Source organism: Galeopterus variegatus, unplaced genomic scaffold (assembly GCF_000696425.1).
Source record: "Galeopterus variegatus unplaced genomic scaffold, G_variegatus-3.0.2 Scaffold3513, whole genome shotgun sequence".
Taxonomy (NCBI): Eukaryota; Metazoa; Chordata; class Mammalia; order Dermoptera; family Cynocephalidae; genus Galeopterus; species Galeopterus variegatus.
The window spans coordinates 52,850-74,148 of record NW_007729624.1 but is presented as its reverse complement, the minus strand read 5'-3'; the positions used below and the strand labels follow the sequence as shown (position 1 = coordinate 74,148).

General features: G+C 40.3%; 1 protein-coding gene across 4 annotated transcripts; it reads right to left on the bottom strand.

Moving 5' to 3' along the window:
- Positions 1-3,077: 3,077 nt before the first annotated feature.
- CTNNB1 (catenin (cadherin-associated protein), beta 1, 88kDa) lies at positions 3,078-20,916 on the bottom strand. Of its 4 annotated transcripts, XM_008585299.1 has the most exons (16): positions 20,453-20,916; positions 20,215-20,345; positions 19,785-20,012; positions 19,324-19,577; positions 18,971-19,209; positions 18,678-18,879; positions 17,305-17,449; positions 9,906-10,009; positions 9,489-9,827; positions 9,075-9,233; positions 7,255-7,374; positions 6,576-6,726; positions 6,363-6,484; positions 5,421-5,481; positions 4,161-4,381; positions 3,078-3,854 (listed from the first exon to the last, which is right to left on the bottom strand). In XM_008585299.1, exons 3-15 carry the CDS (start codon positions 20,002-20,004, stop codon positions 4,173-4,175), a joined length of 2,325 nt encoding a protein of 774 aa, XP_008583521.1. In that variant the 5' UTR covers positions 20,005-20,012; positions 20,215-20,345; positions 20,453-20,916; the 3' UTR covers positions 3,078-3,854; positions 4,161-4,172. The 4 variants fall into 4 exon arrangements, with proteins under 4 accessions (XP_008583521.1, XP_008583519.1, XP_008583520.1 ...); XM_008585297.1 differs by lacking the exon at positions 20,215-20,345; XM_008585298.1 differs by having other exon boundaries at positions 3,078-4,381; positions 20,453-20,915.
- Positions 20,917-21,299: the final 383 nt, after the last annotated feature.

The following is a 21,299-nucleotide window of genomic DNA, read 5'->3' as shown; positions in this document are numbered from 1 at the left end:
CGTCTAGCTTACTGGAGTCTCATGGGGGTGGGGATGGTGGGATGGACACGATAGAGGACTCCATGTAGGATGCTGCTGGATAAGAAAAAGGAATAATCACCTTCTCTGCATACCCCCCCCCCCCCCTTATAATTACATTTAGGTGGGTGACTTGCTCAAGGCAAGGAAAAGCAGTTAGATTCTCACCTAACAGAACAAAACTACTGCAGTAGATTGACCTGGCATTTCTGCTTTATAAACCAAACAGCACAATTCAAATCTGTTTATTATTGTAATAAAAACAAGAATTAAAGAGCATATATATTTCAAGCTATTTCATTACCCAGGATTCAGATACTCAGATCAAAGTCTCATGTCTAAAACATCTGCTCCAACATGAGAAAGCGTCATTCTTTGGCTCCAAAGAGCCATAGTGGCCACTGCAGTGGGATCAAATGTCTAAATCCCAAGGCTGTCTCATAGCCACGATATAACTGAATAAAGGGAAAGCTCACGCTGGAAAGCTCTCTGTAGTGGACTGAATTACGTCCCCCCCCCCCCCCCCCCCCCCCCCCCTGAAGTTTGAATTGTGTTGCCCAAGTTTTATGTATTAGAAACTTGGCCCCCACTGTGACTGTTACTGAATAATTATTGTGATTGAACATCACATACCGCACACAAGTATTGATGTTCAATTCTGTACACCACAGATATGTACAACCAACTTCGTTACAATAAAAAGAAAGAAGGTGGGAAATCCTATTATGGTAATTGAATGGTGGAGCCCTGAAGAGGTGATTAGATTGTAGGACCATGTCATAGTGAATGGATTAAAAATGGTGCTCAGGGGTACGGGTCTGAGGGCTTTAGAAGTAGAGCACGTCTCTCTCGCTCTCTGCTTCTACCATCTTGCAATGTGAGACCCCTGGGTTACTGTCACCACCACCAGAAGAACTTTGGACTTCCCAGCCTCAGAAATTGGTAATCAATAAATTTTCTTTATAAATCATTCAGTTTCAAGTATTTTATTATAAACAGAAACGAACTGATGCACCCTCTTACTCTGAACAGCCAGGCTCTTATCAAGTTTTCTTATCTTCACATCCTATACCCACCCACCTGGGCCAGAAATGCAGTTAGGCAGCACTCCATTTAGGCTTTTCCTCCCCACCACCATTTCTGGTAATGAAAACTTGATTCCTCACTTCCCTCAGTACTTCTACTTACAGAAAAGGTTAGTACCTTGCCAGCACCCTATGCACCTCCCTTCCCGGGTAACCACCATTCTGATTTTTGTGGTCATCTATTTACTTTCTTACTTTCTAGTTTTACTATCCATGGATGCTTTCCTTAAACTAAATTGTACCTTTTTTAATCAATGAAGATAAATGAAGTCGTACCGCATGTATTTGTGACTTGCTTTTGTTCAAGATGTTTGATATACCCATACTCTACCCACATCCAAATGTGTGTGTGTGCTGTAGTTTACTGCATTGTATCTTGTGTAAATGAAGTGATTGTTGGACACGTGTGCTTCCAATGTGGGCTGTCACAGAGTGCCATACTGGATGGAACTTGAGGCAAAAGAAAAACCATCAGTAATATACACACTGCCTTTATTTAAAGAAAAAATTGATATTTTGTTGGTCATGGATGCTTTTCTATATCAGTTTTATTCAAATGGCTACCCAGTTACCTTTACAAAAACGTCCCTCTTTTTTCACAGTGACCTCCAATGCTACCTGTAAAGTGTAAGTGCCTTTGTCTTACTCTTCCATTAATCTGTATTTCTATTCCTGTGCCAATAAATGTTAACTACCTCTAGCATTATAGTTAAGGCTTGACAGCTGCTAGAGCAAGTCTTCCTCTCTTATGCTTCAAGTATCCTGGCTATTGTTCACCCTCTGTACTTCTAAGTACATCCGAGAACAACCTAGCTGAATTTTAACTTTTTAAAATTAAGTTTTTAAGTGGAACTTCAAAAATATGATATTTAGGCAAAGCTCTGAAATGTCTTCTGATTTAAGACAAGTTCTTTAAATGAAATACCTTCCCATGGTTATGTTAAAAGCTGAGCTCACTACAGATCTTCAACGTGTTAACCTACCAGTAGCTCTAGGCTTCTTGGTTATCATGCATGAGGCAGAAGCTGAGACCTACCACCTCACCAACTACATGAATGTTTCTTCTTCAACCCCAATTACATAGACTGCAGTGAATTTTTGTGAAGTAGATGCATTCACTGAAGTTCCTCCCCACATGAAGCTGATTTTTAACAAAAAGAAAAAATGCATGTTTGTTTACTCACTATCATAATAAAAAAACATAGTAAATCCAAAACAGTTCTCAAGCACAAAACACTTTCCCTTTTAAAAAGACCAAAACACAAGTCTTAACAGGTCTGCCCTAAGAGATGTGATGAACTAAGCTTGTCAGACCTACCACTGCGATGACAGGATCTGGCAGATAGTGTGGAAGAAGGCCCATTCCGGTTCTCTCTGATTCTGTTCAGATAGATAGGCATCAACACTTCAACCTGCTTAATTATCAGTTCAAAATGGAGTTGAAGGAATCCCCCTCTCCCAATGAGTCACACTTGTGTGAAGTTGCTAGAAATCCAAATCCAGGTAGTTAATATTTCATTATTACCTTAATGGAATGTAAAACTATCTGAAAGGGTTTGGGGTGAGGGATGCCCATTTGACTTCTAGTTTTACTCTATTTCTTTTAGCTCCATGTAGGCCAAACACTAGTACCCCCATGCCTTTGAACTGAGAAGGCTTTTGGTCACTTGGGCGATTACTCACATGACCACAGCAAGACTCCAGGCTAAAGGATACTTGGCCATAGGCTCTAAGCCAAGAGTCAATCACAATGTTTAAGGATGAGCCACTTTTTTTTTGGGGGGGGGGGGGGCAATTTAAACCAGGGCCAAGTGCTAAAGAAACTTGGCAAATAATCCTATCTAGAGGTAAGGCCCTCTCTAATAATGACGATTTAAATTACTTCGCTATATGTTTTCCTTAGGTTGAAGTTGAACTGGATAAACTTAGTATCCTCACAAACCATTTAATGACAAGGATAAGAAGATGACACAATCGAATGAATTAAAAGTTTAATTCTGAACCATTTTTATAACCGCATTTTTCTCTTGAAGCATTGTATCACAGCAGGTTACAACAACTTTGGGATAAAAGGCAACAGGTAAACTGTCCAAAACAAGGTTCCAAATAACACCTCTTACTGATTTACCCTACCCATACATATCCCAAATAAAAGTTTTTGATCAAAAACATGAAATAGATCCACCTGCTTATTTTAAGCATATTAAAAAGGAAACTAATTGGACCATTTCTATTTGTCTATTTTATACAAAAAGGCTACACAATGTTACACTTTATTCAGATTACAATAGAGTGATTATGAATTAGTGTTCTACACCATTACTCAATTCTTAAAAATTAGAAATCGCTGTAGCAGTATTCACTATAACTTAACACTACAAGAGACTTAAAAAACTAACAGTTACTGCAAAAAAGAAAAAAAAAATTAAAGAGCTACTTCAAAGCAAGCAAAGTCAGTACCATTACAGATATTAAAAAAAAAATTTTTTTTTAACAAGCAAGGCTAGGGTTTGATAAATTCCATCTTGTGATCCATTCTTGTGCATTCTTCACTTCTTGAGTCACTCCCAAAATCCATTTGTATTGTTACTCCTCGACCAAAAAGGACCAGAACAAAAAGTTTACTTCAATTGTTCCCATAGGAAACTCAGCTTGGTTAGTGTGTCAGGCACTTTCTGAGATACCAGCCCACCCCTCGAGCCCTCTCAGCAACTCTACAGGCCAATCACAATGCAAGTTCAGACAATACAGCTGTATAAAGAGAGAAAGGCTGCTATTAATGTTTAAAACAGCAAATGTTACTCATTTGAGTATTAAGTTGCAAAAGCTGTGGCAAAAAACATTAAAGTTAATAACTTCCACACATGATCACGTAACAACCAGAAATCTGAGAACACTCAAATGTTCCAAGACATCTCCTTTCAAAGTATATACCTGTTTTTGTGGCAGATTTACAAATAGGCCTAAACCACTCCCACCCTACCAACCAAGTCTTTCTGAAGTTCTGTAGGCAGAGTAAAAGTATTTTACCCAAACTGGCTTTCTTTAACTTCTTACCTAAAAGATGATTTACAGGTCAGTATCAAACCAGGCCAGCTGATTACTATCACCTGGAGGCAGCCCATCCATGAGGTCCTGAGCATGCCCCAGATCTGGCAGCCCATCAACTGGATAGTCAGCACCAGGGTGATGGCCACCCATCTCATGCTCCATCATGGGGTCCATACCCAAGGCATCCTGGCCATATCCACCAGAGTGAAAAGAACGATAGCTGGGATCTAGAAGAGTCAGGGGAAGCAACAAAATGGGAGGGAGAGAGGGAGGAGAAACAGAATAGAAGTTAATACCGAGGTTAGGGCATCCAAACTCACTGCTTTCTAAACCAGCACTGCTTTCTAGCCTCTTCAACTTCTAGCTTTCTTCAGCCAAATAATTAGTTTGTGCCAGGTCATCCATGAGAGAGTACAGAAAATGTCTGTTTCTACCAGAGGCACACCCACGGGTTCTAGTCACACCATCAGTCTACCCCTGAACACTCTGCATCTGCCCTGGCAGAAATTTAAGGTTCCTGAGGAGAAGAAGCAGCAATCTACTGTGTGTTTCACCACCTAGGCATTGAGAAGTCATGGGAAGGAGTTTAAGAAAGTAACAAGGATGTCTGGCAGGTGTAATCTTATCTGTTGAAAAGTCCAGGTCATAACATAAAAGTACTGAGAAAAGACACTGTTTCCAATGAAACCTTACCATATTCAATCTTAAGGGTAGACATTTATCTGTCATGGTAAGAAGACTATGAGTTTTAGCAGTTGAGTAATTCGGTAAAACCAGGTAAGATTATAAATTTAAGATGGCTATAGTTGTTAGTGACCATCTTCATTATAAAAATTTGAATTAGCCTTTTAAAAAACCCTGATAATACAACTATGTCAATACTCACCCCAGATCTGAACTCAGAGACAGGAGTTTCCCATACTCTCATTTCCCTGGGGTGGGTGGTAGATAAAGGTATTATGGGTTCTCTGACCAAAGAGAGAATAAAAAGCCAGGCAAATTAACATCCTGCACTGCAAAGGCCCAGCAGTGGAACATGTATCTGGTGGTGTGGTGTGATCCTGTTGCTTGCTCAATGTGTGGCTCAGAATTCCCTAAGCACCACTAAAGTTACTGTTGCTGACTCTGTAATTTAAGAACCGCTTTTAATTGCAGTCACTACTTTCCTGCCAACACTGGTTTCCCAGATGAGCAAACCGGCTCTTTTGATAAAGCTTTAGAACTTTAGCTTGATCTAGAGTAAATCAAGAAATATGAGACACATACCATCCTGACGATATCCAAGGGGTTCTCCCTGGGCACCAATATCAAGTCCAAGATCAGCAGTCTAGATAAACAGGTCCAAAGTAAGGAAGAATACAGAGCAAAATGAAAATTCTCAACTTAAAAGTATATGCTGGGCACTCTTCTAGGTGTTAGAGATACAACAATAAATAAAATTAACAAAGACACCTGGCTACCCCCAACAGGAACTGCTGACAGACAGGATGTGTTATATGAAAGAAAGAAGATATTTAGCCTGAGCAGCTGGAAGGACGAAGTTGCCATTAATTAAAACAGAGAAGACTGAAAACAGGTTTGGGGAAGGGGGTGGGTTGGGAAAATTAAGGGCTCAAGTTGCAACATGTTAATAAGATGCCTATTAAAAACCCAACTAACACATTACTCACTGTTTGGCAATCTGCATTTTTTTTTTTAACCCAACAATATCTCATTCAACAAACATAATCCACTATATGACTATGTACCATAGTTGATCACTTTGGGGAGGGTAAAATAAATTTCCAGGGTGGTTCTAATTTTGATTATTAGAAACAACATTTCAATGAACAGAACACCTGTACTGAGAACAAATACTGAAGACAAATTCACAGAATTCAAGTAGAAGAGTATATAAAAAGCTGATTGTACAAGAGACTGCCTCCTTCCTTACACCCTTTTGAAAATCTCTAATCTGGTAACATTTTCATTTTTCTCCTTCATGAATTCCAATGTCAGGGAACACAACTTGTAATGATTCTGAGCAGGATCTTTAAAGCTTGTAATTCTTCCACACAGTAATTGCTGGATAGCATAGAGAGGTAGAAATACTCAAGCCAGGGACAAAGTCAATGCAAATGAATGTGTACTAAGCGTTTTGCGGGAAAACTATAATCTGCCTTACCTGCTCTAGCAAACTACCAGATGAATGTGCTCACATTTGCCTACCTCATTCCAAGCCATTGGCTCTGTTCTGAAGAGAGAACTGGTCAGCTCAACTGAAAGCCGTTTCTTGTAATCTTGTGGTTTGTCCTCAGACATTCGGAACAAAACTGCAGCTGCATATGTTGCTGGGAGAGGAAGGGGGAAAAGGCCTGTGAGGAAAAGCTCCTTTCTTTACTGTACACATCCATGAAAGGCTTTGGTTCCTTTTCTACTTACCCACACCTTCATTCCTAGAGTGAAGTAACTCTGTCAGAGGAGCTGTGGCTCCCTCAGCTTCAATAGCTTCTGCAGCCTCCTTGTCCTGAGCAAGTTCACAGAGGACCCCTGCAGCTACTCTTTGGATATTTTCAATGGGAGAATAAAGCAGCTAAGGAGAAAGCATACACAAACAAAACCTAATTAAATCTAAAATTAAACATGGCAAGCACCCCACTATGGTGCAAACATTCCCAATGCAGAGTGTAGGAGGCATTCACACTGTTCGTATTAAATCATATTCTCTGAATTTATGTCCTAGGGTGTTTAATGCTCTGGACCACTGGATCTCTAGAATATTTTTAGCTACAAACCCATTCTTGAGAAGTAATTTTAATTGATCTAAGATTTCGAAAACCCAGAGTTGACTGGGGGCCAGTGCCCTGGCAGCCCAGGCCAGTTTTTCTTCCTCCAAAACTAAGCACAACTAAAAGTGAAGTGTAAAGTCTCCTCCCTCTTCTTAGGCTGAAGTCTCAATGTCTCTCCTTCTATTGACCAAGAAAAATGAAGAGAATTTTCGTAAAATTAAATGTTGGGGCCCTATTTTGGTCCCTAATTTTCTGAAATTTTGTTGATCATTAAAACCCTGAAATTTTATGGACATATAAAATCTCGAACACCTCACTTAAAACCAGCATACCTGCACAAACAATGGAATGGTATTTAGTCCTCTGATTACGATTCGGTTGTGAACATCCCGAGCTAGGATGTGAAGGGCTCCAGTACAACCTTCAACTATTTCTTCCATACGGACCCCCTCCTACCAAAAGAAATATGGTTATCAAATAGGGCATTCTCTTCTCTGAAGTTTATGAAGTTGAAAGGCTTTTGGTTTCACTACAGTTATTCACATTACATATCCAAACTTCCCCATAACTTGCTGTTTATTTAGGAATGAAGGAGGATTCCATTAAGATGAGTATCACTAAAAGGAGGCCTCCTGGCAGCACTAATTCCAAACGGCATCCCTGTCCCACCACACACACACAGACATACACAGACACACAAACACAGACACACAGACACAGACACACACACAGACACACACACACACACACACACACACACACACACACAACTAAAAGGAGGCCTCCTGGCAGCACTAATTCCAAACGGCATCCCTGTCCCACCACACACACACAGACACACAAACACAGACAAACACACACACACACACACACACACACACACACACACACACACACACACACACAGCTATGCAGTGAAGTACAGCCTCCATATCCTGTACCTCTGAATCCCAAAGATAACTTTTTCTTACAGCAAGGGCACCAACCACTCTGGGTAAAAGGTATATGACAAAAAGATGCACAGATGGGAAAGTAATGCTCACATGCCCCCTCTATTTTTGTACATCTGCGTTTATATTGGTGAGAACTTGGCTGTTTTATAACCAACTGTTAAAATTCTACTGAGCAGCCAGCAGAAAATCCATTCCTCACCTCTTCTAAGACTATTCAACTGATAGCCAGTATAGGAGAAGGAAGTTATTAGCTTTTGCAGAATGTAAGTACCATCTGCTTCTCCTGTTTCTGGGTCTGAGTTTTAAAAAGTTAGGACTCTGCAACTCTTAGCACCTTTTATACACAACTTGGTTTTTATAGGAGGACACAAAACTCCTTTCTTTATAGAAAAGACATTTAAAATAAAAGGTGTCCTCTTCATTCTATTAAGCCATCCCATGGGAGATGGGCCAGTATCAAAGGTAATTAATGGAGAAAGTCAAAGCCCCAATATGAGTGTATACACATAACTAGCGATATGGGATTCCCAAAATCTGTTCTGTGGGGTCCATCTTTGTTTTCTAATGTAACCTAATTAAATAAGAGAAAACTCTTTGAAGGTCTGAGTCTCAAAGTTTGAGGAATCAGAAGTGTCTGTAGATTATATACTTGTAATGAAGCTAGTTTTAAGACTCGAACTTAACATCAAAGCTTTAGGCTGAGAATATTACAGGTAAAGATTCCAGAAATGCGACTACTTAATTCTTAAGATTTGTCACTATTATATAGTCTTAGGTCCATGAAAACAGACTTAAAAAGGCCAGTTAAATATTTATAAGCAAAACTCATGTTGCAGTAGAGGAAAAGAAACCCTGAAATCAGACAGACTTGGATTCAAATTATGGCTCCACTACTTCTTAAGTAGGTGAGCCTTTGTAAGGATTAAATGAGAACATTGCATAAAGTGCCTAACCCCATAGCAGTAAACCACACCTCAGATACCCTTTGAAAGACCAACTGTGCAATGGACATGTCCAAAGAAATATTACCAGGGGCCACATTATTCCTTATTTTCTCTGCAGCTGCAGAAGCATGTCAGTTTTTTGGGTCATCAACAACCCTTCAGGAAGGAGAATGGGGAAGACCAATAAACCAAAGAAGTTCAGGATCGTTTGGATTTATACATTCCTTTTAAATAGCCAAGTGTCATTATACCTACCACAAACTGCTGCTGTGTTCCACCCATTGATGTACGGCGCTGGGTATCCTGATGTGCACGAACTAGCAACTGAACTAGTCGTGGAATGGCACCCTGCTCACGTAAAGGTGCGTGATTTGCTGGACAAAGGGCTAGATTTCGAATCAGTCCAACGGTAGCCTGCAGATAAGAAAGAAGAATTGGTATACAACTCAAAATCATTTTCTTAGCCTAAAATTCCCACCACACTAAATCAATTTGTATCAACTAAAAGTAGCTACACAAACATTTCAGAATCCCACCCCTAACCCAGTTACACTTCCTACTAACTAAGGAATACAATTCCTATTTATCAGTCCATCTGCCTAGGCAGCCATCCAACAGCTAGAGGTTCATTTTCAATTCTGCAACATTCTATTTTGATTGACAATTTACCTTTATCAGAGGCCAATGGGATGGTGGGTGTAGGAGTTTAACCACAACTGGTAGTCCATAGTGAAGGCGAACAGCATTCTGGGCCATCTCTGCTTCCTGGTGTCGGCTGGTCAGATGACGAAGAGCACAGATGGCAGGCTCAGTAATGTCCTCCCTGTCACCAGCACGAAGGACAGTACGCACAAGAGCCTCTATACCACCCACTTGGCACACCATCATTTTGTTCTTATAATTATTGCAAGTGAGGTTAGAAAGAATTCCAGCTGCACAGGTGACCACATTTATATCATCTGAACCCAGAAGCTGAACAAGAGTCCCAAGAAGACCTTCCATCCCTTCCTACGGAGATAAAAACAGATGCTCAATACATATTCATCTTGACTCTATCACCAGGGCACCAGTTTATTCAGGAATTACCTGTTTAGTGGCAGCATCTGAAAGATTCCTAAGAGTCCAAAGACAGTTCTGAACGAGACGCTGACTTGGATCTGTCAGGTGAAGTCCTAAAGCTTGCATTCCACCTAGAAAATTAAAAATTAAAAAGGCAATGGCCATTAGCTGGTAGTTCCTCACTATCAGCCCTAAATGTCTTCTTTAGCCTTAGAAAGTGTCCCTCTTTATTTCCCAAGCTTACCTCCCTCCCCAAGTACTTTACTTCTCATTTTCTAGGATTTTGCTGTTTTCCTTTTTCCATTTCACCTCACTAGTAACAACTTCTGTCAAATAGCTACTGCTCCTTTCCTATGTAGAAAAAGCCTTTATTAGCTCCACTGTTTTCCTGTAGGTAATATTCCTGTTACTTATTTCCTTTCATCCATTCAATCATTTAAAAAATATTTATCCAGAACAAGGCCCTATTCTGAGCTGTAGATATAGCAGTGAACAAAATATTCAAAAATCCCTACCCGTATTGGGCTTGTGATCTAGTTGGAAGAGGCAGACAATAAACAAATATGCAATTAATAAACTAAAACCACACAGTATGTCAGATGGTATTAAGTGCTATGGAGAAAAATTGGACAATGGAGGAAGGCTGCAATTTTAAGTAGGGAGGTCATCTCAGTGTGAAGGGGACATCTGAGGGAAGACCTGAAGGAGCTATGTAAATTCCTATGTAAGAACAATCCAGAAAGAGGGTACTGGAACACTTGTTGCCAGGGACTGTATAAAAGTCACGGTCTCCAAAACACATGCTCCAAAGGTATAAAGCCTTGCATCATTTAGGATCCCCAGTGAGGAACATTTACCCTCGCAAAAGAATATGAATAAATGGAAGCTCAACCCCCACACACTAGTTTAACTCACCTGTCTCTCTCTAACTCAAATCACTTCTGAACGCAGTGAGAAAGACTTTCTTTTCCTCGTTTCCTTGTTCATCCTCAGGTCTGTTTTATTTTCTCAAATTAGGTGAGACTTGGTATAACTGTCATGGTACCATGACAATGTAATGGGTTAGAAATCTTGATTCTCCTTTGATCTCAGAATAGGATTTTCAGGTAATGCATGAACAAGCTAAAAGGCTCTCGAGTAGGGGACAATAGTCCACAGATAAGTTTGGCAAAAGCCATCTAATCAATTCTAATCACTGTTTAGGGATGGAATTGTGTACTTTGACTGTTTTAGGTTACTGGTTTGATTCCGGCTTGAATGACAATTGACTATTTAACCTACTGATTGTTCTTAAGGTATGTTAAGGAAACTGCTTGAATGCTGTTTAAATATGCTAAAGAAATCGCTGTAGGAAGTATGTGGAAAAGAAGAAACTGCTTGAATGCTGTTTAAATATGCTAAAAAGAAATCGCTGTAGGAAGTATGTAGAAAAGAAAATGTTTACTAAGGGCAAGCTGTTTCTTGGTGGATCGACTTAGCTTTTTAAGAAATGCATTCTGGAATGTCATTGTTAATTTTACTGCTATTACTAGTTTTAGTTGTTTAAATCTATACTGAGCTATAATTCCCTTCTGTAACACTGCCTGTTTTTATGTCCTTCTTTGATGATTGAACCAACTGATTTTTCTTGTGAAACTTCCTTGTCTTGTCAATAAAAAGAAAGGCTGATTTTGGATGGGGGCTAATGTTCCCCTGATGGGCAGCAGTCCCTCCAGGCCTCATTGATGTTACCTTGAGTGAACTCTTTCTCTTTTTTTCGTCTCGGTTACACAGAGGGAAGTGTAACATGACAGCATTCATCATAACTACAATTTAGTCTATCCTCCCTACAAGACAAAGATCATCTCTATTGGATAGCTTCTGCACAGTAGCTCCAGCTACTAACAGAGTGACCTGCAGAAGACTGATGCTCAATATTTGTTAAATGACTACATTCTGTCCTCTCATAAAACTTTATTCTCTCCCCCTCTACATAACATTAACTGAGTGGATCTTAACCCCAGATGCCCATCAGAATGGCCTATAGAGACTTTAAAAACACACACACATTCTGATTTAGGTCTATGGTAAAATAGTCCCATGCAGATGACTGAAGCACTCTCCACCTCCCTTCCCTGCTGCTCTTAACCCCATACACTAAGAGGGAAATTTTGAAATCTCCAACCCTGCCTTCTCTTGCATTCTAGTACCTTACATTTCCCACTACCTGCTAACCTGTCAGTCACTCTGAATATGTCAGCTTCTTAATTTTGTTCAAAAATTAACAATCTCTTCTGATAGTNAAGAATATGAATAAATGGAAGCTCAACCCCCACACACTAGTTTAACTCACCTGTCTCTCTCTAACTCAAATCACTTCTGAACGCAGTGAGAAAGACTTTCTTTTCCTCGTTTCCTTGTTCATCCTCAGGTCTGTTTTATTTTCTCAAATTAGGTGAGACTTGGTATAACTGTCATGGTACCATGACAATGTAATGGGTTAGAAATCTTGATTCTCCTTTGATCTCAGAATAGGATTTTCAGGTAATGCATGAACAAGCTAAAAGGCTCTCGAGTAGGGGACAATAGTCCACAGATAAGTTTGGCAAAAGCCATCTAATCAATTCTAATCACTGTTTAGGGATGGAATTGTGTACTTTGACTGTTTTAGGTTACTGGTTTGATTCCGGCTTGAATGACAATTGACTATTTAACCTACTGATTGTTCTTAAGGTATGTTAAAGAAACTGCTTGAATGCTGTTTAAATATGCTAAAAAGAAATCGCTGTAGGAAGTATGTAGAAAAGAAAATGTTTACTAAGGGCAAGCTGTTTCTTGGTGGATCGACTTAGCTTTTTAAGAAATGCATTCTGGAATGTCATTGTTAATTTTACTGCTATTACTAGTTTTAGTTGTTTAAATCTATACTGAGCTATAATTCCCTTCTGTAACACTGCCTGTTTTTATGTCCTTCTTTGATGATTGAACCAACTGATTTTTCTTGTGAAACTTCCTTGTCTTGTCAATAAAAAGAAAGGCTGATTTTGGATGGGGGCTAATGTTCCCCTGATGGGCAGCAGTCCCTCCAGGCCTCATTGATGTTACCTTGAGTGAACTCTTTCTCTTTTTTTCGTCTCGGTTACACAGAGGGAAGTGTAACATGACAGCATTCATCATAACTACAATTTAGTCTATCCTCCCTACAAGACAAAGATCATCTCTATTGGATAGCTTCTGCACAGTAGCTCCAGCTACTAACAGAGTGACCTGCAGAAGACTGATGCTCAATATTTGTTAAATGACTACATTCTGTCCTCTCATAAAACTTTATTCTCTCCCCCTCTACATAACATTAACTGAGTGGATCTTAACCCCAGATGCCCATCAGAATGGCCTATAGAGACTTTAAAAACACACACACATTCTGATTTAGGTCTATGGTAAAATAGTCCCATGCAGATGACTGAAGCACTCTCCACCTCCCTTCCCTGCTGCTCTTAACCCCATACACTAAGAGGGAAATTTTGAAATCTCCAACCCTGCCTTCTCTTGCATTCTAGTACCTTACATTTCCCACTACCTGCTAACCTGTCACTCTGAATATGTCAGCTTCTTAATTTTGTTCAAAAATTAACAATCTCTTCTGATAGTTCCATTTATCTTCATGGTACTAATGTTCTCCCCACCACAAACCATTTTTGATTGCTCCCTTAGCCCTGTATTATTACATTTTATGATTCTTTCAAAATTCTCAAACATCTGTCCTTTGCTATATATTTCTAAAATCAAACTATTTCATTTCTAGAAGGCTATAACATCTCAATGGTCTAGTACTTCTTGCTTTTGGTCATTCAAACTGTTAACAAACACACCACTGTGATGCTATATGCCACTGCTCAACAACCATCAGAAGATTCTTGCAAGATGGCGGAATAGATGGTCTCCAGCATCACTCTCTCCCACAAATCAACCAATTTATAACTATTACAAAGAAATGACAGCCAAACTGGGGCCGCTAGAGCTCAGGGGAAGAGGAGGAGAGACCTGTGGACTACATGAAGGTGGGAGAAGCCATGATGAGAGAAAGAAAAAACCACTCCGAATGTTTCGAGCCCCAGCCGCTTCCAGGCTGCTGAGTGAACGGAGCAAGAGCTGGCAAAAGCTGCAGCTGTGCCCTTTGGATAAAGTTGCTTGGAGGAGGCAGGGGAGAAGAGGGCCTTGGTGGCCCCCAGGCCAGCAAGACCGCTAATAGGGTTCCTGTAGACCCACACAGGAATGAGCAGCCACAACAACTGAAAAAAAGGAGCCACTCAGAGGCCAGTGAGTCATCGCAAGGGACCAGCGCATGGCCTGTCCCATGGGAAGTGTTTGGAGCACAGGCAGTGGGGGAGACGGGCCCACCCAGAGGAACACTGGGGCACAGCAAGGACAGCTGATCCGCCCCGCAATGAGCGCAGGACCACTCAGAGGAGACTGGTTAGGAATACAGAACTGCAGAGGTACAGTTTGCTGAAAAGACTCAAGCCTAGATCAGAGTTTCCACATAACCCAGGTGCACCAGATCTCATGAGAGCTGAAGTACCTATAAAGTCAACCATTAAAACCTGAGCTGCACAAAAAGCCTTCCCCAGGGAACCAGCAGCAATTTAGCTCAATCAGAGAGCTCAAGTACTGGTTCCCACAGGAAGTTCCCCCATTTTAGAAGTAAGCAAAGAACAACAAATTAGTTCCAGCGCAGAGTTTAAGTGGTGGGAACAGAAAAATAATCCAACACAGAACTGAAAGAAAAAACAAAGTACCCACAATCAGAGACAAAGTTTGATATTAACTAGTAAAGGTCTCATTTCACCAAAGAACACCTATAACACCTAGAAGGACCAGCAGTCCCCTGGGCTATCCCAAGCCAGAAAGGGAGGACTAGGGACCTCAGCCATGCCCCCTGACACCCACAACCAGTCCAGATGGTGGAGGCCTTGGGGCCTCGGCCATGCACAAACAGCCCAGCGACAACCACTGAGCTGCTGCAGGAACTGCCCCAGGTTCCCAAGCTGGGGAGGTAGGAGGCAAGGGCTTTTGCCACACCCCCCTGACATATGCACCCAGCCCAACAATGACCAAGCCACCATTGGAAGCCCCCTGGTCTCCCCTGTAGGAATGAGGGGGGTGCCACAGGCCTCAATCCTGCCCGTCCTCCTTTCTCCTCCTTCCATCCCATTTCCTTCCCCTTTCCCCTCGCCCCCTCCCTCCCAACTGCTCTGCAACTTCACAGAATGTAAAAAAATAATAATAAAAAAAGATTCTCATTATCTATAAAATAAAGGCCAAATTCTTTAGTATAACCTTCAAGAACCCTTTAGAATGTGGATCCCACCTAGCCTTCCAAACTGATCTAAATATTCTACATCTGTGGTTCCAAAGCTGAAATAATGCATGAATAAACTGCATAAGTATCTTACAGAAGCCTAGAAAGTCCCACATGATATGGCCCTGCCTAGCTCATCAACCTCATCCTGGGCCCATTACTCACTATGTTCTATTTACACAGACTTTCTTTTCAGTACCTGGAACTCTGCAATATCTTTCCTACCTCCAGGACACAGCACATGATGTTTCTTTTCTCCACCTGGAAAGCATTTAACCCCGCCACTTCTCATATGGACAACAGGTTCCTTCTCATCCTGCAGTTCATTTGCAGTCCTATTTAACATCCCCTTCTCAGGGAGGCCCCTTCCCTATGTATCTAATTAGACAGCTCCCCTCCTCATTAAATCTGTTATCACTATTTACTATTTGGTTTTCTCATAAAACTCATGTTAATTTGTAATCACTACATATTTTTGCCACCTTCACAAGACTATTAAGAATAAGAAGAAAGGGCCGGCCCGGTGGCGCACTGGAGAGTGCGCTGCTTGGGAGTGCAGCGGCGCTCCCACCGAGGGTTCGGATCCCATGTGGAGACCGGTTCCCGCTCACTGGCGGAGCGCGGTGCAGGCGCAACACCGAGGGTTGCGATCCCGTTACTGGTCAGTTAAATAAAAAAAGACAAAAAGGAAAAAAAAAAAAAAAAAGAATAAGAAGAAGGACAATATCTGTTGTGGTACCCAATGTATACCATGTGCCTATTACACTGCTTGAAATATATTAAGTGCTGAGTATTTTCAGAACAAACAAGCTGGGTGAACTTCTTAAAATGAAGATTCCTGGGCTTCCAATCACAAGTCTGTTAGCAAAGCAAATCTTGGGTATATACAAAATCAAAATTAAAAGCATTTGCCATCATTTACGACGATTAATAAGAACTCTGCCTAAGCTAGCCTTAAGTAGCACCAATCTAGGTAGGCAAGCAGAACTTACACTTTATCTGAATGTGATTTTGGCTACAAACTAAGTAGGACCACCTACTTTCAGTCCATTAAGGTTGTTCTATTACCTTTTCCCAAGAAAAGTGATCTAATTAGAACTGCAGATGCTGTACACATGAGACTGCAAAATAGATACATCATATACTTACCAGCTTCTACAATAGCCGGCTTATTACTAGAGCAGACAGATAGCACCTTCAATACTCTGCTTGTGGTCCACAGTAGTTTCTCATAAGTGTAGGTCCTCATTATATTTACTAAAGCTTGTGGTCCACCACTAGCCAGAATGATCAGCTAGAAAGGTATGTATATACAGTTAGTCATGGAATCTTGATCAAATGCCTGAGAAAAGCCATATTACCAACCTATTTCACTGTACAAGAATTTCAGCCAGCTTGCCATCAGACTAATTATATTCCTAGACCCCATCACTCAGATCCCCACACTGAGGCTCTATCTAACCCTCCCTTCCAGAGCATTCCACTCCAACTCAGGCATCCCAGTCTTCCCAAGAATATTTCAACTCTGGCCCAATTTTCCTCTTCCCACACCGATCATAGCAAAAAGAAAAAACAAACAAACAAAAAAACACCCAAAAACCATGATGGNCAAAAGACAAAAAGGAAAAAAAAAAAAAAAAAAGAATAAGAAGAAGGACAATATCTGTTGTGGTACCCAATGTATACCACGTGCCTATTACACTGCTTGAAATATATTAAGTGCTGAGTATTTTCAGAACAAACAAGCTGGGTGAACTTCTTAAAATGAAGATTCCTGGGCTTCCAATCACAAGTCTGTTAGCAAAGCAAATCTTGGGTATATACAAAATCAAAATTAAAAGCATTTGCCATCATTTACGACGATTAATAAGAACTCTGCCTAAGCTAGCCTTAAGTAGCACCAATCTAGGTAGGCAAGCAGAACTTACACTTTATCTGAATGTGATTTTGGCTACAAACTAAGTAGGACCACCTACTTTCAGTCCATTAAGGTTGTTCTATTACCTTTTCCCAAGAAAAGTGATCTAATTAGAACTGCAGATGCTGTACACATGAGACTGCAAAATAGATACATCATATACTTACCAGCTTCTACAATAGCCGGCTTATTACTAGAGCAGACAGATAGCACCTTCAATACTCTGCTTGTGGTCCACAGTAGTTTCTCATAAGTGTAGGTCCTCATTATATTTACTAAAGCTTGTGGTCCACCACTAGCCAGAATGATCAGCTAGAAAGGTATGTATATACAGTTAGTCATGGAATCTTGATCAAATGCCTGAGAAAAGCCATATTACCAACCTATTTCACTGTACAAGAATTTCAGCCAGCTTGCCATCAGACTAATTATATTCCTAGACCCCATCACTCAGATCCCCACACTGAGGCTCTATCTAACCCTCCCTTCCAGAGCATTCCACTCCAACTCAGGCATCCCAGTCTTCCCAAGAATATTTCAACTCTGGCCCAATTTTCCTCTTCCCACACCGATCATAGCAAAAAGAAAAAACAAACAAACAAACAAAAAAACACCCAAAAACCATGATGACTCTGGCCCAATTTTCCTCTTCCCACACCGATCATAGCAAAAAGAAAAAACAAACAAACAAAAAAACACCCAAAAACCATGATGATATGCAATAGTAATGCCCAAATATGAAAGTTATATCAAAACTCGTTCGTTGAAAACTTGAACCAGACCAGGCACTTAAAACTGCTAATCATTTGACCCTTTGCTTTTCCTAATTACATCCACCTTAAAAAGAAACACCATAAAATAATCACTTACTCTTGCCCTTTTTCTTCCCTATATATCGCTATCTTTTGACCCTGCCCCAATTTTCTAAAAACAAATCTTATCACTTCATGCCTCCACTGAAAATTTGTTTCCCACTACTCTTTCAACATGTTCTACAAAGCACTGCAGAATCTGCCCTGCCTATCTCAGTTGCCCCACCTCATCCTCCTCCTTACTCTATGTGGTTCATAAATATCCCAAACCCACCATGCTTCTTCCTCTTTAGGACTTTCAAAGATGTTGTTTTCTCACCTAACCTTCACCTAGTTAATCCCTTCTCCTCCTTGAAAGCTGATCTCAACTATCACTTCCTCCAAGAGGTCTCCTTGAACCCTCAAAACAGGGTCTGTTTTGTTTATGTGCTTTCATAGTCCCTTTTCTTCCTAACACATGAATTAAATAGTAATTAGGTTATTATTTCAACATCTATCTCCCACCAAAGAATAAAAACTCAAAGAGAAACTTGCCTGCTCTATTCCTAGTGCTTGGCACAGTGCTTTACATACAAACACAAACACTTAAAGGGACAGAGATGTCCAACTTTTCTAGGCTACATACAAAGGGTGAGGCATACTGTGAATCTGTAAGAGTCCATGGAATGACATGACATAGGGGGTCTCCAATGCTCCATGAAAACCACATTAAGAACAATTTCTTTTACCTTGCTTTCTTGATTGCCATAAGCTAAAATCTGAAGGCAGTCTGTTGTAATAGCCAAAAATTTAACATTTGTTTTGTTGAGCAAGGCAACCATTTTCTGCAGCCCACCAGCTAAACGCACTGCCATTTTAGCTCCTTCTTGATGTAATAAAAGGTTATGGAGAGTTGTGATGGCATAAAACAATACAGAATCCACTGGTGAACTGGGAAGAAGAAGAAAAAAGCCTCATCAGAAATGTCGTGATTGCAGTCTTCTACTTCTCAGCTTCAAGCATTCAGACCATGTTTTCTTACCCAAGCATTTTCACCAGGGCAGGAATCCCTCCAGACTTAAAGATGGCCAACAAGCCCTCACGATGATGGGAAAGGTTGTGCAAGGTCCCAGCAGTACAACGAGCTGTTTCCACATCATTTGTATTCTGCATGGTACGTACAATAGCAGACACCATCTGAGGAGAGCGCATGATGGCGTGTCTGGAAGCTTCCTTTTTAGAAAGCTGATGGACCATAACTGCAGCCTTATTAACCACCACCTAGAATACACGGATTAAGAGGCATCATTAGTTTTCAAATACAGACATTTTGAAACTTCTCTCTTCAAAGTTTCCTTCAAAGCAGACTGAAAAGCTAGCCAAGTCACTGCATACCTGGTCCTCATCATTTAGTAGTTTTGTCAGCTCAGGGATTGCACGTGTGGCAAGTTCTGCATCATCTTGATAGTTAATCAAGTTTACAACTGCATGTTTCAGCATCTGTGATGGTTCAGCCAAACGCTGGACATTAGTGGGATGAGCAGCATCAAACTGTGTAGAGGGGATCTGCATACCCTCATCTAACGTCTCAGGGAACATAGCAGCTCGTACTCTCTGAGCTCGAGTCATCGCATACTGTCCATCAATATCTGGGAAAGGTAAATTCAACACTCACTATCCACAGTTCAGCATTTACCTGAGTATTTGTTATCCTAAGTTGTAAAAGTGACACTACAATCACTCCCTTTTCTTTACCACACCATTTTACTTACACTATTACATACTGAACTTCTATGAATAACTACTTAATTTTCAAAACTACATTCTGACTTTCAGTAAAGCAATAATACTCTTACCAGCCACTTGTTCTTGAGTGAAAGACTGAGAAAACCCCTGTTCCCACTCATACAGGACTTGGGAGGTATCCACATCCTCTTCCTCAGGATTGCCTTTACCACTCAGAGAAGGTGCTGTGGTAGTGGCACCAGAATGGATTCCAGAGTCAAGGTAAGACTGTTGCTGCCAGTGACTAACAGCTGCTTTTCTGTCTGGCTCCATGGCCATGTCCAACTCCATCAAATCAGCTGTAAAAATGAAACAGTATTAGCATTAATACATTGGAAATGTTACCTTAATTAAAAAAAAAAAATTGTGATATGACCCATTGAAATATTTTTAGAAATAAAGTCAAATCTGAAAGGCAGCCAAGAAAAGCAGAATGATAGCTAGAATTAGTTCAGTGATGAAACATCTATGCCCTTAGGGGACCACCTAACAGTTACTCACTGAATCAGTGGAGAAATGGTACTGCAGCAGGCTCCAGAAGCAGTCATCCAGACTAGATTCCTGCTGGTGGCTTGTTTGCTATTTCACCAAGCCATTAGGAGGAGTGAGCAGAAAATGGAGCAAAAGGTAGCCTGACGAGTAAGCAGGGAGAGAGGAAAGCAGGGGGATCTGAGCCAGACTGGGTTAATGGCAACGAAGCAGAGCCCCAATTCAGTAACTAAAGATTTATGACACAAACCTTGAGTAGCCATTGTCCACGCAGGATTTTCAAAACAGTTGTATGGTATACTTCAGATACCCTAAAAAAGTTAATCAGGAGTCATTAGGAATTAAACCTAGTTTCATTTTAATACTCATAAGTCACTGAGATGCCTGCTAAATGTCACAGACTATGCCTACAAAAACTCCAAATACTCTTTTACCATTTGATATAGTGAAACCATAAGGTCTCCTCCAGACACCGCAACTGCAGCTCCATCATAGCTGAACTTCTGCGTGAAAATTCCTCCTTAACAAACTCCTCTTTTTAGTAGAAATATAAATTACCAGTATTCAGGATGTTGATAAGAATGCATAAAAGCTCTAATAATGAAAGACAGGGAGGGGGAAACACTATTCAAAAATCAACTGCTCTGTGAATTTTAAAAAGCCCCTCCTTTTTTAACTTCTCACCAAAAAATTCATAGAATCCCTTTGGACAGTAGAGGTCCAATCGGATTTTAAAAACATGAAATTTTCAATAAACAACTCAGTTCTGTTCTGATACAATATAGTGCCATCTAAAATACCTTCAGTAAATATGTAACAATAAAAATAAAAATCTAAAAAATAAATAAATAAAATACCTTCAAAAAAGCAGATTTTGGTGACTGGGTCAGAACAGGAGATTTTAGATTTTTTACTAAAAAGTAAAATTACTTCTCAAATGAAAGTTTTCAACACAAATAAAATTTTACCAATGAAGGTGCTTTTTTAAGTTCAAATTCATAGCAATGATTTACTGTAAATATAAATATTACCAACTGGGATGCTATTTTGAGCAATATAAAAATTTCATGATATATATATATAAATCTTAGCATCCA

Bases quoted from the DNA above. Each gene is read 5' to 3' on its own strand.
- CTNNB1 (XM_008585297.1), bottom strand. The intron at 19,210-19,323 runs GTATGCAGTGAC...CGTGTATTCTAG, and splicing joins TACTAAATGATGAGGACCAG to GTGGTGGTTAATAAGGCTGC. The intron at 5,482-6,362 runs GTAGGCAAATGT...CTGTTTATCTAG, and splicing joins AGCCAATGGCTTGGAATGAG to ACTGCTGATCTTGGACTTGA.